The following is a 15,459-nucleotide window of genomic DNA, read 5'->3' as shown; positions in this document are numbered from 1 at the left end:
GTAGTAGTACTGCCAGTAGAGTTTCTAGGAACAATGAGTGAGTGGGACAAGGCTCGAGCTGGATAACATGGCCTGGACAGTTGATGATTAGCACTGACACTCCGGGCCCATGGCGGCGCCGCCAGCGGCCAATGAGGCCGCGCCAGGTAGGCCGCTAACGGGTGGCATGGAGACTATAAAATGGGAAGGAGAAGCTCCTCGGCAGATACACACGTTCTCTTCCTCTTTTGCTAAGATTAGCAGTGGAGCTTCTTGCTAATTGAGCAATCACTTCCACTAATCACTCGATTCTACGCCAATGGAGGCCAGAGACGGCGGCTCAGCGCCCCTGCCGTGCTCCTACGCGCCGCTGCCGGAGGACGCCGAGGCCGCCACCATGGTGGGGCGCGCGCGCCGGACTGCAGGCCCGCTCTGTGCTGCGCTGATGCTGGTGACCGCAGCCGTGCTCCTTATGGTTGCCGCGCTCGCCGGCGTCAGGCTAGCCGGCCAGCTTCCCGCCGATGGCATCGTCGTCATGTCTGGCGACCAGACGACGGTCGACGCGGCGATGATGAGCACCAGCAGCCGGGGGCCTGAGTCTGGCGTCTCGGAGAAGACGTCTGGCGCCGCCGCGCACGGCGGCATGCTGGGCGCGGATGCCAGCGGCAACGCGTTCCCGTGGAGCAATGCCATGCTCCAGTGGCAGCGCACAGGCTTTCACTTCCAGCCCGAGAAGAACTGGATGAACGACCCCAACGGTACGTAACATTTCTTCCATGGATACTTGTTGCAGTAATCTTGTTGATGCAAAACTCATTCTTTGATGCAAAATGCAAGTGCAGGTCCCGTGTACTACAAGGGGTGGTACCACCTCTTTTACCAGTACAACCCGGACGGCGCCATCTGGGGCAACAAGATCGCCTGGGGTCACGCCGCCTCCCGCGACCTTCTCCGGTGGCGCCACCTCCCCGTGGCAATGTCCCCTGACCAATGGTACGACATCAATGGCGTCTGGTCGGGTTCCGCCACCGTCCTCCCCGACGGCCGCATCGTGATGCTCTACACCGGCTCCACCAACGCATCGGTCCAGGTCCAATGCCTGGCTTTCCCCACCGACCCCTCCGACCCTTTGCTCATCAACTGGACCAAGTATGAGAACAACCCGGTGATGTACCCGCCACCGGGCGTCGGGGAGAAGGACTTCAGGGACCCAACCACTGCGTGGTTTGACGGTTCCGACGACACGTGGCGGCTCGTCATCGGCTCCAAGGATGACCACCATGCCGGTATGGTTATGACCTACAAGACGAAGGATTTCATCGACTACGAGCTTGTCCCTGGCCTGCTTCACCGTGTGCCAGGGACTGGCATGTGGGAGTGCATCGATTTGTACCCGGTCGGCGGCCTGAGGGGCATCGACATGACGGAGGCAGTGGCTGCGGCGTCCAACAACGGCGGCGGTGATGTTTTGCACGTTATGAAGGAGAGCTCCGATGATGACCGACATGACTACTACGCGCTGGGAAGGTACGACGCGGCGAAGAACACATGGACGCCGCTGGACTCCGATGCCGATGTCGGCATTGGGTTGAGGTACGATTGGGGAAAGTTCTACGCGTCCAAGACATTCTACGATCCATCAAAGAAGCGACGCGTGCTGTGGGGGTGGGTCGGTGAGACCGACTCCGAGCATGCTGACGTCGCCAAGGGATGGGCCTCCCTCCAGGTACTTGACATTTTCATCGTCTTCTTTAAGTGATTGATTAACACCTCCATTGATTGATTCTTTGTACACTATCTTTGTTAGCATAAACTTGAATGGTTAGGAGTGTTGCATGCACTTTTTGTTGGGTTTCAGACACGTCGGCAGGCAAATAATAACAGGAGCAACTTGGCAGGAATTATAGATAGATAGATAGCAGCTAACGAGATTTTCTTTTCTTTTTTAGAAAAGGAGGATGTACCCCCGGCCTCTGCATCTGGACGATGCATGCAGCCATATTATTAATTATTCACAGAAACCATACTAGGTGATACATCAATAAGCCTAAAACCACCATCTTGGCAGCACCGTTGCTACTCCTATCCCCTTGATGAAGGCGTGCCGAATGTCCGGGCCTAATACCAAACAGACATCGCACCAAAGCCTAACATGTAAAGCCGGGTGTCCCATCCAAGCCACTACCTGGATTGGGTCCCACACCGGTCTGGCACACTCCCAGTGAGCACCGCACGCTCCAAGGGCCGTCACCTCCATCATCCCTCGGTCCATCTTCAGAGCATAGTTGCTGCACCAACCTTGCCAGGCCTCTCTGCCATCAACGCCACCATGACGCCAGACAGCTTCCTCCTCTTGCGCAAGTCCATCTCCGCGCATCAGACACCGAGTCTCCACAGCGCCACACCATCGAGAACCGCCACCATCAATGTGGAAGATGAAGCACCGCTCCACCAAAGACGCCGTCCTCCGGTCCCACGAGCCCGTGTGCATCTCCAAGAATGATGCCTCCAAGGGGGAAACGACACCATAGAGCCGTCGTCATTCGATCTACTGATCTAGGGTTTCCCCCGGAGATAGTAGAGAGTGGCCTTGAACTTCTCCACGGCGATGCCTTCAGAAAGGAAACGACGCAGACAGCGTCGCCGTTGCCAGCCTTGGCCATAGACAAAAGCAGGTTTTCACCCAGATCTGATCGAAGACCTCCATCTCTCGTGCACGGGCCACCGCCATCCCTGCTGGGATCTCAACGAAGACTGCAAGGAGTGGATCGGCGCCGCAGCGTCGTCATCGTTGTGGCCGCCGTCACCGGCCAAGGGTCTCCGCCGATCCAAAGAGCCTCACCATCCAGTCACTGCCCACCACCCGGATCCGGCGAGCAAGGCCACACCGAAGCCCAGATCGAGTGGGATAAGGTGAAGGAAATGAAGCTAGCGCAGGTCGATCCAGATCTGGCGGCCGGCCGACGGATCACGGCCACCATGAGATCCCACCACCAGGTCCTCGCCTCCCACGCGCCGGCAAGACGAGCAGCTCCAGGAGTGGTTGTCGATCAGAGGCGCCGTGACCGCTGCACCGGCCACCGCAACGGAGGCCGCACGTCCATTACCAAGGCCGCGAGAGGAAGATCCCGCCGCCGCTGGCCGCCGGCAGGCTTTGCCCGGCGACGTAAGCCAGCGGCGGCGAGGGGGAGACGCCAAGAAGGAAGCGCCGGCGGCGGAGATTAGTTTCCGCCCGTGCCGCCCGTGAGGAGCGACGCGGGCGGTTTTTTTCTATCTCCCCTACCTATTTTCCCCTACGAGATGTTGCTGTCATCTCGTTGTCAACTTGGCAGGAATTATAGATAGATAGCAGCTTGCAAAGAGTTCCAGCTACTGTTGAGATACTTTGAATGCACAATGCCATGTGGCCTAGTGGCATGCCAAGAACCACCTAACTTGATATAGTAAGCATAGAGAATTTCTGTTAGCACGAGCCAAACTGGGATTAGACAAGAAGAGTGATCTCTTTGTCTTGAGTTACCTAGTATTCCCTCTCTTTTGCTGTCATAGTGATGATACCTGGGTTCTAAAAGGAAAAGCAAGCAATGATAGAATGGTGGCAGTTGCTAGAAGGAACTGACATGGATGATGAAGAAGTTCAATTGTGACAGTTGCTAATGCCTTTTATTTGGATATAATGCAGTAGTACAATATAAACCAATGCAACTAGCTAGTTGTGTGTGTCCTACAAGCAAAACTCATAACCATGAATCAATCATGCACCACCATGTGGTCTCGTCTGCACCAAACTAGGATTAGACAAGAAAAAGGATATCTTGTCAGTTAACTACTTCTATATACGATGTCACAATGATTGGAACCAAAAGGGTTCTCAAAAGATAATTAGTGCAAGTTGCTAATGTTTTCTGTTGTTACTGTTGCAGTCGATCCCTCGCACGGTGGTGCTGGACACCAAGACAGGGAGCAACCTTCTGCAGTGGCCGGTGGAGGAGGTGGAGACGCTCCGGACCAACTCCACCAACCTTGGAGGCGTTACCGTCGAGCATGGTTCTGTATTCCCACTCAGCCTTCACCGTGCCACCCAGCTCGACATCGAGGCCTCATTTCGTCTTGACCCGCTCGACGTTGCCGCTGCCAAGGAGGCGGATGTTGGCTACAACTGCAGCACCAGCGGTGGCACGACTGGACGGGGCACACTCGGTCCCTTCGGCCTCCTTGTGCTTGCTGATGCTAGGCACCACAGTGGCGACATGGAGCGGACCGGCGTGTACTTCTACGTCGCCAGAGGCCTCGACGGTGGCTTGCGCACACACTTTTGCCACGACGAGACGCGCTCATCTCATGCCAACGATATTGTCAAGAGGGTCGTAGGCAATATTGTCCCCGTGCTCGATGGCGAGGAGTTTTCAGTGAGGGTGCTAGTGGACCATTCCATTGTTGAGAGCTTTGCAATGGGCGGGAGGTTGACGGCGACGTCACGGGTGTACCCAACGGAGGCCATCTATGCCAACGCTGGGGTCTACCTCTTCAACAACGCCACCAGCGCCCGGGTCAACGTCACGAGGCTCGTCGTCCACGAGATGGACTCCTCCTACAATCAGGCCTACATGACCTCACTGTAAAAAGAAAATGCAAATATTATTTTTGTTTAGTAAAAATATGATAGATAGCACATTGTATGTACTGTTTTTAGACCAAGGAAGGTCGTCTCATTTCTTCGTTGCAACTTCTCTGCGTTATCTGATCGATCTCCACCAGGTCTTTTTTTTTTCTCATTTCAGTTTTCTACCAATGACCACCAAGATAACTTTAAACAAATTTTGAATTCAAATTGTTTTAAGAAAACAATAAGTATATTTATGCCTGATTAATGGAGGAAAAAACATCCTACCATGGTGTTACAGCGAGGAACAACCACATCCGAGTTGGAGATTTTCGATCTCAGGACCTTCATGACACCTACACTGCTGATTACCACCACGGCCACAACACAGTTCAGCCAATACGACCGTCCTTGCTTTATTTGTTCAAGGTTTTGCGTTCAAATTCAAAATTTCAACAAAAAATTGAAATGGTAATATAGTTTCTTGGGGTGGACCGGAAAAACTGGTGACTGGTTTGGTTAATGAAATTATCGAGAGTAAAATCCTTGATCCGGACTCACCTGGAGGACTCACATGTGGTATGCGCTTATATTTCTGACATCAAAGAAAAATGTTCACTATTTCTAATTTTGAGTAGATTTTTTGTTCATATTTTCTTGTACTCCCTCCAATATAAACGTTAGTTCAAAACTGCGACACTTACTTTGCATCAGAGGGAGTAGTACTTATGTCATCGTTGTCTTTGTTCTGTATTTTGAATAACAATGTTGGTGGACTTGTGGTCAACACTATTCAGAATTCATTAGAAAAGGTTTTGCGTGCATCTGGTCTTGTTGTTTCATGCGACGAACGACTCCCAATCTGTACATGATTGCTTTTGCACTCAAGGTTAGGCACAAGGTCAGCTCGTATATTAATTATAGTTTAAAAAGTGCACTATCGGTGATTCGGTGAACAACTTGTCACATACAAACACATCTCCTGCATACCCTCACGGGAATTATTAGGTAAACAAACAAGCGGGAATTATTGTGTAAACAAATGAGAATTATTGGAGGGGAGGTACTACATACACTCATGGACAAGTGTCAATGATACCAAGCCCAACCCCAGGGATCTTGATTATATTAGATGGATAGACAATGGAAGATTGGAGTGGAAGATTTGAGCTGGCAATGGCATGTGGACTACAAATCAGACTGTGAGGCCACCAAGGATGCTGATGATAAGATTCTGGATCTTCTCCACCACTCACCTGACGGCCGGAATTAGTGGCCTCTGCCAATACTAACATGCACCAGGGGTTTCTTCTTGCCTTGATGCATGCATGTTTGGTTGCTGTCGAGAGAACCATCGGATTCGCTCTTTATTCTTGTGTGCTCACCGTTCTAGAAAGGAAAAATAATGTAGCGCCTAATGCTAAGTAATTCTTCTAGACAAATCATTGCGAAATCAATATTCGCAATGGGTTTAGTTTGACTGATAGGTAGTTCTTATTTTGTTGCCTTTTGACAGGGGGTATATAACTAGTAGTTCACATGCAAACCTTTGTAGTATCTACTACTCCCTCCGTCCTAAAATACTTGTCGAATAAATGGATAAAATTGGATGTATCTATAATTAAAATACGTCTAGATTCATCCATTTTCCCGACAAGTATTTCCGGACGGAGGGAGTACATTTTAGTTTATCAAAAGTAAGAAATTTGTGCAATCTAATTAATCAGCAAAAAACAAAAAAGACACGTGAGCACAACCGGTTTGTGTGGTTCCTGCCTTGCTATTGTTGTCCACAAACAAAACTGAATCATTGCTATGCCGAACAATGCATTATTGCAGCTTGCATTGGTTGCTTGCAAGTATGGTCCAAGGAGATTGTCATCGACGAAGACAAATGGATACAACCCGAGATTCAACACGGTAACAACCACACACACCCATGTGCGCATGTGAAGTGTGCTGCATAGTTTATTCTTCACCTTCTTGAGTTATCTTGCTAAACGCACACCGCATACATATTGATCCAATCATCAATATGCGTTGATATGTGGAGGGTAAGTGGGCAACATCAGAAAATGAGCATGGGTGCAGTCAAAAGCTATGGTGGCCACCAGCCAGTAGAGTTGGCTATGTCAACCATTCGAGTGGTGGATAGCTTGAATGTCTTGAAGGTGCCATATCAGTTATTGGAGATTATTATCGCCCGCGATAATACTCTGCCACTTTTTACACGCCGCATTGTCAGCGTCATGCTCGGAACTTGAAGGTTACAATGTGCCCATGTGTTCATTTTTGTGGCCGACATCGTTGTAGCCATAGGTAACTATGGCCGATAGCTTCATCACATGACTTCCAAATCATTGCTATTTGTACTGACTGTTGCCACATGTCATGTTGCGCAAGCACACAATGTTGGTGTTCCCACCGCAAAAAAGAAAAGACGATTGACATGGCATGGACCATATGGAGAAGCACAGCCAGAAGTTTGGATTCCAAGGATGGGTGAGAGAATTTTCATGATTAAAATCGAGTCTGGTCATAGATTCATGGTCCCTACCTTCACCTGCATTATTGTAGCTGCCTGATGCCGATGAATCTTCGCGGAACCATAGCGCTGGATGGAGAAAGACATTGTAGCTTGGACAACGACACTCCTTCACACACACACATGCAAACTAGACCCCTCTTTGTGCGTCGTGTAGGCCCCGGTCTCTCTTCCTATATCCATTATTGCTAGTTGTTGAATACTTATTGACTGTGATGTTGATTTTGTTGTTGGTTGTTAGAGCTTCATGCATGCCAAGCTAGCAAGTTATTACAATGACTAGCTGCCATCAATTATGGCCACCTGTTACACCCTGCCTCGTCACATGGTTAGTAGTAAGAGTTAAAAAGGGATTGCTGACGTGGTAGAAATCACCAGCCAACAGAATTAAGAATGGTCGTAATGGGAGTATCATAGCTAGTATCATGCATGCCAACTAGGCAATTTTGATGAGGTGGTGTAGAATTAAATGGAGAAAAGAGTGTTAAGTGTCATATTATGATATCGTATCATATTAAATTCTATACTACTATGTGTCATGCATGGCAATAAAACCGATCACCTATGGTACTAATTTATATTACTATGCACTACAGATGTAGTATCGTACCCAAGTATCATATGCATGACACTAAGTTATCATACTCCCCACTACGATCGTCGATCAGCCTAATGGATCGAGTTGAACCTCGGTGAGGTCCGCAGCCATGAGCCGAGTTTGATTCTATCGTAAGAAACTTAGATGATTGACCTCTTGATTAGCATTAGCTTAATTTGTACTCCCTCTTAGATTCTAAGTAGTGATCTAAACGCTCCTATATTTCTTTACAGAGGTAGTACAGTCTAGTTGGGACCAGTTCTGTTCGACACATGGACCTGCATTAGACTAGCCACAGTGGAGAGTAACATACACATATCCCTAGACTATGTTACTACCTTCATAGTGGGTAGTAACATAAGTGTGGTGTCATGCAAAGCCTCATTTATTAGGTTATAGACTCATATTGCATTGGGACATGTGATGTTACAGTAACTAGCTAAGTTACTCAAAGTATATCTCTTCTCATTAGCTCATTGTCACATAAACAAATTTGCTGAGTTGGACTCGATGTTACTGCTGGCGTTACTCCCACTGTGGCTAGTCTTATTGTACTAGCAATGATGTCGAATCTGCAACTATACTTATTTCTCGTTCGGTTGGTTCCACGAAGAGCAAGACCCTTCAAGCTTAATTAGCGTAGCTAGAACAGTGTGCATGCAAAGCCAGCTCCCTGGAGTACTACGTCCTAGTTTTTCTTATCCATGATGGATTGGTCATTTGATCTGCCATCCGTTCATGTTTGTTTGCTTGTGATTATGTGGAGCTGAAGCCACTAGAGGACCAGTAACTAGCCCCACTACTACCGACTGTACACCGTACAGAAATTGTTGCTTGTCCTGGCTAGCTAGCTGCTACCGATTGGCTCCGGTAGGTACGTCTAGATGGATCTGTCCCTCTATTTTTCCACCGGCAATGGTGAGTCAGCACCTCGCTGATTGTCACTAGAGTACCCAACACTCCATGCGAGCGGTGCATGCGGCGTGCACCGCATCCATGGCAACGTGTACAAGAGGCCATGAATTGCTGCCCAAGGCGACAGGAGTACACGAGGAGGATTCAACGTCATGTTGGTTACAAATCCACATCCAACAAAGTGTGACCCAAATGGGACCTGCCAGTGCCACCACCACCAGGCATTGCTAGCAAGCTTAACCTAGCCACACATCTATCCATCCCTGACCCATCTTGTGTGGCTTGGTTTGGTGATACATATAAGAAAGGTCATAGGAGAGTAAGGTAGGTGGTTGCCCATGCTGATGGTGCAAGAGAGTCCAACAAAAACGCCATCGGTTTTGGTTTGCTGAATTATTTGTGGGGCCTGCTTTTTCATTCCATGGAATCTACTTTCTCAAGTTTTTTGTCTGTCTAAGAATGTATTTCCATGTTTGAGCTGAATAAGGAGGAGCACAAAAAAATACACTCTACACAAACAACCATGTAGTAGTATCAGGTAATAAGTGGGGTGCGGTAAACATCGAGTTAAAGGAGTCGCGATTATATGTGGCGGTATTACAATAGGGTCAACTAAGTGGATTGGTCAATTAAAAAACTAAGTGGATTATTAATATGGCCAACTTCATTGCTGAATCATTGCTAGTAGTGCCGATTGTCGCCATGTGTCTCTCGGACTTGCCATCATCACTTGGGAAATTAGTCGGGCTCGCAACCTTGAGGTTACAACTCTCACCGACTTGTTTGCTAATAAAGTGTAAGGAGGAAAAAGCATGTGGATGTGTTTAGTGAGCGGCTGGCTCACATTGGGGCAGAGTGAAAATTGGCACCTGCCGTAGCAAGGAGTTGGTTTCAGGGAATTATGGGCGGCTTCAACTAGTGGAGTTGATCATCCCGCCCCCACGGCCGTATTATTGTTATCTTGATGTTGATTGGTCGGCAAGACTGCAAGAACTGTTATAGTGTTAATTTGAATACAAAAGGACATCTATAGATCGTATGTAGCTAACTAGAGAGTGACATGCATTTTTGGTGGTGTGGATCTCTCTTCATCTATGCTTATATCCGATACCTTCAACCGTTCATGGTTTTGTTGTGTTTTTTCTTTTTCGAACGAATGAATCTTGGGTACATGTTACCAGTAACTGACATTGATCCCACACCATTTCTTCCCGTCGTCTTGGATCATCAACGATCCAATGCATGTTGTTAGGCCTTGTCAGCATCATTTCAGACGTTCTACATCATCAAGCTTGCGTCTATGCAGTGCAAAGTTCAAGGAACATTGCTCTGCCGACATGTCTTTGCCCGCTGTTGACTGATGAAGTGATAATACGTAGCACCTGCCAGGTGGAGTGATCCACAACCAGGAGTAACTAGGTTCCATTCAACTTAGAGAATACTAGAAGAAAAGTTTTAACTGTCACCACATCAATGGAGCAAAAGTCTCTTTCCTAATTCCAATAGATGCCTGCATTATTGGGTATTATGGTCCTAGTGCAATGATGTGGATGCTGGATCTGCAAGAGCTTCTTGGTTGATTGGTTCCATGGAAAAGACCGTCCTCCTAGGACAGACGTATGTGACCACTGTCGTGGTTCTAAGGCTGACAGTAGAAAGGGGGGTAAGTATGGAGAGGCAAGATCTTAGCTATGGTGAAGGTGTACACACGAGTTTTACGAGTTCAGGCCCTTCTCGGTGGAAGTAACAGCCTACGTCTCGGAGCCCAGGGGCAGTCGATTGGATTATGTGTGTGATGTTATAGGGGGTGTGAACCCTTGTGCCAGAGGAGGGGGGCGGCTTATATAGAGTACGCCAGGACTCCCGTCGCCCTCCATTACAAGGGACTTAATGTACATAAAGTGGGGGCGTTACTGGTAACGCCAGTCTTAAGTGTTGTTAATGACCTTAAAGACTACAGAGTGAATGCCTGTCCGTTGTAACGCTGAGTGACTCCTGATGTTCGGTAGGTCGAGTGACTCTCCGGATGGTCGAATGACAGTAGGTAGGAGGATTCCCGAGTGACATGATTGTCGAGTGGATTGCACTCGACATCCTTGACTGGGGGGTCTCTTGTTGCCTCTTGGACTTCTCATCTTCTAGGGTAGTGACCTTGGGTAGGACGTATACAGGCCTATGACCCTATCCCAGGTCTGTATCCTCATCAATCACCACCACACATCCCCCTCTCTCTCTATTCATTACTAATAATGATCACCAAAAAAATTTAATTACCCTTGTTGTCTAGTTTCTTTTGACAGATTATAGCAAGTGCCTAACTATATGCAGATTCCTAGGCCGATATAATAAATATGAAGAAAGAGATAGAGAGAAGATGAGAAAAAAATAGTATTCTTATAGCCAACCTTACAAAAAACCTTGAGTGGCTACATGTGAGAGTATGGCATTTTGGTGGACGAGCTCCATGGAGCTCTTTTTTTGAAAAATTCAAAAATCACATTTTTGAAGTTTCATTTTAAAAAAATCATACATGTTTTATTGGATGTGTTTTATATGTGAACAGTACGTGCATGATTTTTTAAAGAAAATTTTGAAACTTCAAAACGTGATTTTGAAAAAAATCAAAATAAAGAGCTCCATGGAGCTCGTCCTCCATTTAGCATTTTCATATAAGTGATGGCTATATATGACATGGCAACATCAGTTGCCTATACTGTTAACCATGCTACTTATTGGTAGTTAGCATCATGCAGCAGCAGCAGCAAGAGTACAGGACCAGTACTTGTTGCTTGCTTAACTAGCTGCTGAGTGGCTCTGGTACTGCCTCTAGAAAATCTTCCCGGCAATGGTGAGTCAGCACCTCGTGGATCGTCATATGAGTATGCTGGTACTCCTTCATGTGGTGACCAAAATGGCAGCTAAGCTGCTACTTGGCATTGCTTAACCACACGTCCATCCTCCCCCACCATCTTCTAGTATTTGTTGTTGGTTAGTGTAACCAACGAGAGGAGTAGATTACAGCTAGCTGGCTGGGGCCGCTATGCATGACCATGAGCAACCCATCGGTTTCGGTTCGCTGAATTATTTGCGAGGTCCTGTTTCTCTCTCGACGGAATCTATGGCTTCTAGTACCGGAGTATGTTCTTTTAGGCATGCTCACTGTCCTCATATGCTCTCATATGTACACATGCATGCATCATGCACCTTCCGGAGGTCATGCAACGATTCTAGCTAGCGTATGCACAGAGAGCAGTTCACGCCCATCCACATGAATCAGTCGGTGATATGACTAGGGTACGCTCAACAACAACAACAACAACAACAACAACAACAAACTGTTGCAGATGGATTATAAATGGTCTAACAATTGTACTATGAAGAAAAGAGTTTAAATCGACATGGCCGCCCGGCCAATCCAAGTGGGTTTCTATTTCACAGAGCAAGGGTGCCTTTCACTAATTAACAATAAACCAAACTCAATCATATATGCATGGAAGGATTTGAAGTGGACAAGGATTTAGACAAAATTCTATATCTGTTAAACGAAAAGTCCAAATTAAGGTCTATTTCTATATTCGTGTTTCTAATGATGAGCGCTTTCAAATAGGATCCATTTTGAATACATTGTGATTACTTTAGAATGGGGACCATGGCGACCATGATGGTGACGGGTTCGGGCATGGCGGCGTCTTGCAGATGGACGGATCTCGCGTCTAATGGAGCGAACAAGGGTAGATACAATGGCATGCATGGATTTTTCTTACCTTTCTGCCCGTTTTATCCTGTGATGTGCTCTTTCGGTACTTTGTGCGTGATAATGTGTAAGAATGTAAAGTGATTGAACGAACACTCTTTAGATTTCACTGATTCAAGCAATATATACAAGTGGAAGCGACGCGATGAAAAGGCGTCTGTTACAAGGGACAGAGAGAAAGAAGGGTACGTTCGTTCCTAAACGTCGGACGCAACTGTGCGGGTTGGACATACCCAACCCTCGCATTGTTTCACTAATGACGATTCATAATGACTGTTTGTAATTAGCACATGATAATTAATATACAACCATAAACTAATCTAATCTTAACAAAATAGACACAACCCGAGAGTCAACAAGGTAACAACCACATACACCCATGTGTGCATTCCAAGTGTATGCATAGTTTATTCTTAACCTTCTCGAGTTATCTTGCTAATCGCACATCACATACATATTGATCAAGGCATGAATAAGCGATGATAGGTGGAGGGTAAGTGGGCAACATCACATAGTGAGCATGGGTGTGGTCAAATGCTAAGGTGGCCACCAAGCAGTAGAGTTGGCCAGGTCAACCATTCTAGTGATGGATAGCTTGAATGTCTTGAACGTGCCATAGTAGTTACTTGAGATTATTATTACCGACTGCAATAATATGGTGCCACTTGTCACACGTCGCCTTGTCAGCGTCAAGCTCGGAACTTCAAGGTTAGTATGCACATGTGTGTTCATTTTTCATGGCCGACATCATTGCGGTTGTAAGTAACTATGGCTGATAGCCTCATCACGCGCCTTCCAAATAATTGCTATACTCCCTCCGTCCGGTGAAAAGTGTACATCTAGAAATTTTAGGACAAATTATGGAGTTGAGTAAAAAATGCATTGAAAAGGTGCAAGCCACCATCTCTCTCCTCTTTAATCACCCAACCCCCAATGAGCTAAGTGCATGTAGAAATTAAGAAGATCATGTGTAGATTGCTATTGGTCTTGATTACCGTGTGATGAGAGATAAGTATTTTTTCCCACTTTAAAGTGCATTGGAAAGATAGAAGTACACTCTTTTATGGACAAATTTTGAAGCTAGATATACACTCTTCACCGGACGGAGGGAGTATGTTCTAACTATTGCCACATGTCATGATGCGCAAGCACACAATGTTGATGTGCCCACCGCAAAAAGAGAAAGGACATCTGACATGGCATGGACCATATGGAGCGACAAGTGGAGTGAGCCACAGCCAGGAGTTTGGATTCCAAGGATGGGTGAGAGAATTTGCATGACTAAAATCGAGTCTGATCACATATTCATGGTCCCTACCTCTGCCCCCATCATTGTACCTACCTAATGCCGATGAATCTTCGCGGAACCATAGCGCTGGATGGAGAAAGATATCGTAGCTTGGACAATGACACTCTTTCACACACGCATGCACGCTAGACCCCTCTTTGCGCGTCGTGTATTCCCCCTGTCTCTCTTCCTATATCTGTTATTGCTAGTTGTTGAATATTTTTTTAATTGTGATGTTGATTTGGTTGTTGGTTGTTAGCGCTTCATGCATGGCAAGCTTGCAAGTTACTACAATGACTAGCCAGCTATTAGCTGCCATCAATTATAGCCACCTGTTACACCCTGCCTCGTCGCATAGTTAGTAAGAGTTAAAAAGGAATTGCTGACGTGGTAGCACCCACCGGCCAACCAAATTAATGGATCGAGCTGAACCTTGGTGAGGTCCGCAACCACGAGCACAGCTTGATTCTACCGTCAGAAATATAGATGATTGGTCTCTTGATTAGCATTAGCTTAATTAGTATTCCCTCCGTCCCAAAATAAGTTTCTTAACTTGACACTAACTTTAGCATAAAGTTGTACTACATATGATGCGGTTATTTTAGGATGAAGAGAATACTTAATAATCCCTCTGTCCTGTAATATAATAGCATTTTTGACACTACACTAGTGTCGCAAGGAGTAGCTAGAATGGGCTACATTGTACACGTGGACCTGCATTATTGAACTAGCAACGATGTTGAATCTGCAACTACTAGAATAGTGTGCACGGAGAGCAAGATCCTTCAAACTTAATTAGCGTAGCTAGAGTAGTGACCACACAAAGGTAGCTTCCCTGGAGTACTAGCTCCTCATTTCTCTTATCCACGACGGATTTGGTCATTTGATCATCCACCCATTCATGTTTGTTTTCTTGTGATTATGTGGAGCCATAGTCAGTACAGGACCAGTACTACCCCCACTACTACCTACTCTACTGCAGAAAGTAATTGTTGCTTGGCCTGGCTAGCTAACTGGTGCTGATTGGCTCTGGTAGGTACCTGTACGTCCAGATGGATGGATCACTGTACAGCTCCTGCCCCTCTCTCTCCCACCGACAATGGTGACTCAACACCTCGCTTATTGTCACAAGAGTACTCAACACTCCATGCGGCGTGCATTGCATACATGGCAAAGTGTACGAGAGGCCATGAATTGTTGCCCAAGGGGATAGGAGATTAGGAGTACACGGGGAGAATGCAACGTCATGTCCGTTACAAATCTACATCCAACAAGTTGTGACCCAAACGATACCTGCCAGGCTGCCAGTGCCACCACCACCAGGCAATTCTAGCTTAACCCGGCCACACATCTGTCCATCCCTGGTCCATCTTGTGTGGTTCGGTTTGCTGATACAGATAAGAAAGGTCCTAGGAGAGTAAGGTAGGTGGGTGCCCATGCCGATGATGCAACAGAGTCCGACAAAAGCGCCATCGGTTTCAGTTTGCTGAATTATTTGTGGGGCCCGCTTTTTCATTCCGTGGAATCTACATTCTCATTTGTTTTGTCAAAAAATGTATTTCCATGTTTGAGAAGATTTTGTAATTTTCTTTTTTTCTGTACAAAGCTCTTAGGATGTCATTTGACCATCAAACTTTGCAAGCACCTATAATATTTGTTCATAATAATCCCCACAAAGTTTCATTTTGAAATGTGTTGCTATGTTTTCTTGCGGGGGGTTTTATTGTGTTGGGTGTAGAAATTACAACTCTCACCAACATGTTGTCTAATAAAGTGC

The 15,459-nt window shown here is 46.6% G+C and overlaps 1 protein-coding gene across 1 annotated transcript; it reads left to right on the top strand.

The window, feature by feature from the left end:
- The first annotated feature begins 208 nt into the window (after positions 1 to 208).
- On the top strand, positions 209 to 4,705 carry LOC119321898 (sucrose:sucrose 1-fructosyltransferase-like). Its single transcript, XM_037595414.1, has 3 exons — positions 209 to 737; positions 822 to 1,705; positions 3,903 to 4,705. Exons 1-3 carry the CDS (start codon positions 299 to 301, stop codon positions 4,599 to 4,601), a joined length of 2,022 nt encoding a protein of 673 aa, XP_037451311.1. The 5' UTR covers positions 209 to 298; the 3' UTR covers positions 4,602 to 4,705.
- Positions 4,706 to 15,459: the final 10,754 nt, after the last annotated feature.

Source organism: Triticum dicoccoides, chromosome 6B (genome assembly GCF_002162155.2).
Source record: "Triticum dicoccoides isolate Atlit2015 ecotype Zavitan chromosome 6B, WEW_v2.0, whole genome shotgun sequence".
In the NCBI taxonomy this organism is placed as follows: Eukaryota; Viridiplantae; Streptophyta; class Magnoliopsida; order Poales; family Poaceae; genus Triticum; species Triticum dicoccoides.
The sequence above is the reverse complement of the archived record's forward strand: the minus strand, read 5'-3'. Positions and strand labels throughout refer to the sequence as shown.

What these genes read in the sequence shown, in the direction of transcription:
- LOC119321898 (XM_037595414.1), top strand. Translation starts at nt 299, where the DNA reads ATGGAGGCCAGAGACGGCGGCTCAGCGCCCCTGCCGTGCTCCTACGCG. An exon ending in CTGGATGAACGACCCCAACG is followed by an intron (nt 738 to 821) that starts GTACGTAACATT and finishes ATGCAAGTGCAG; the next exon opens with GTCCCGTGTACTACAAGGGG. An exon ending in AGGGATGGGCCTCCCTCCAG is followed by an intron (nt 1,706 to 3,902) that starts GTACTTGACATT and finishes TTACTGTTGCAG; the next exon opens with TCGATCCCTCGCACGGTGGT.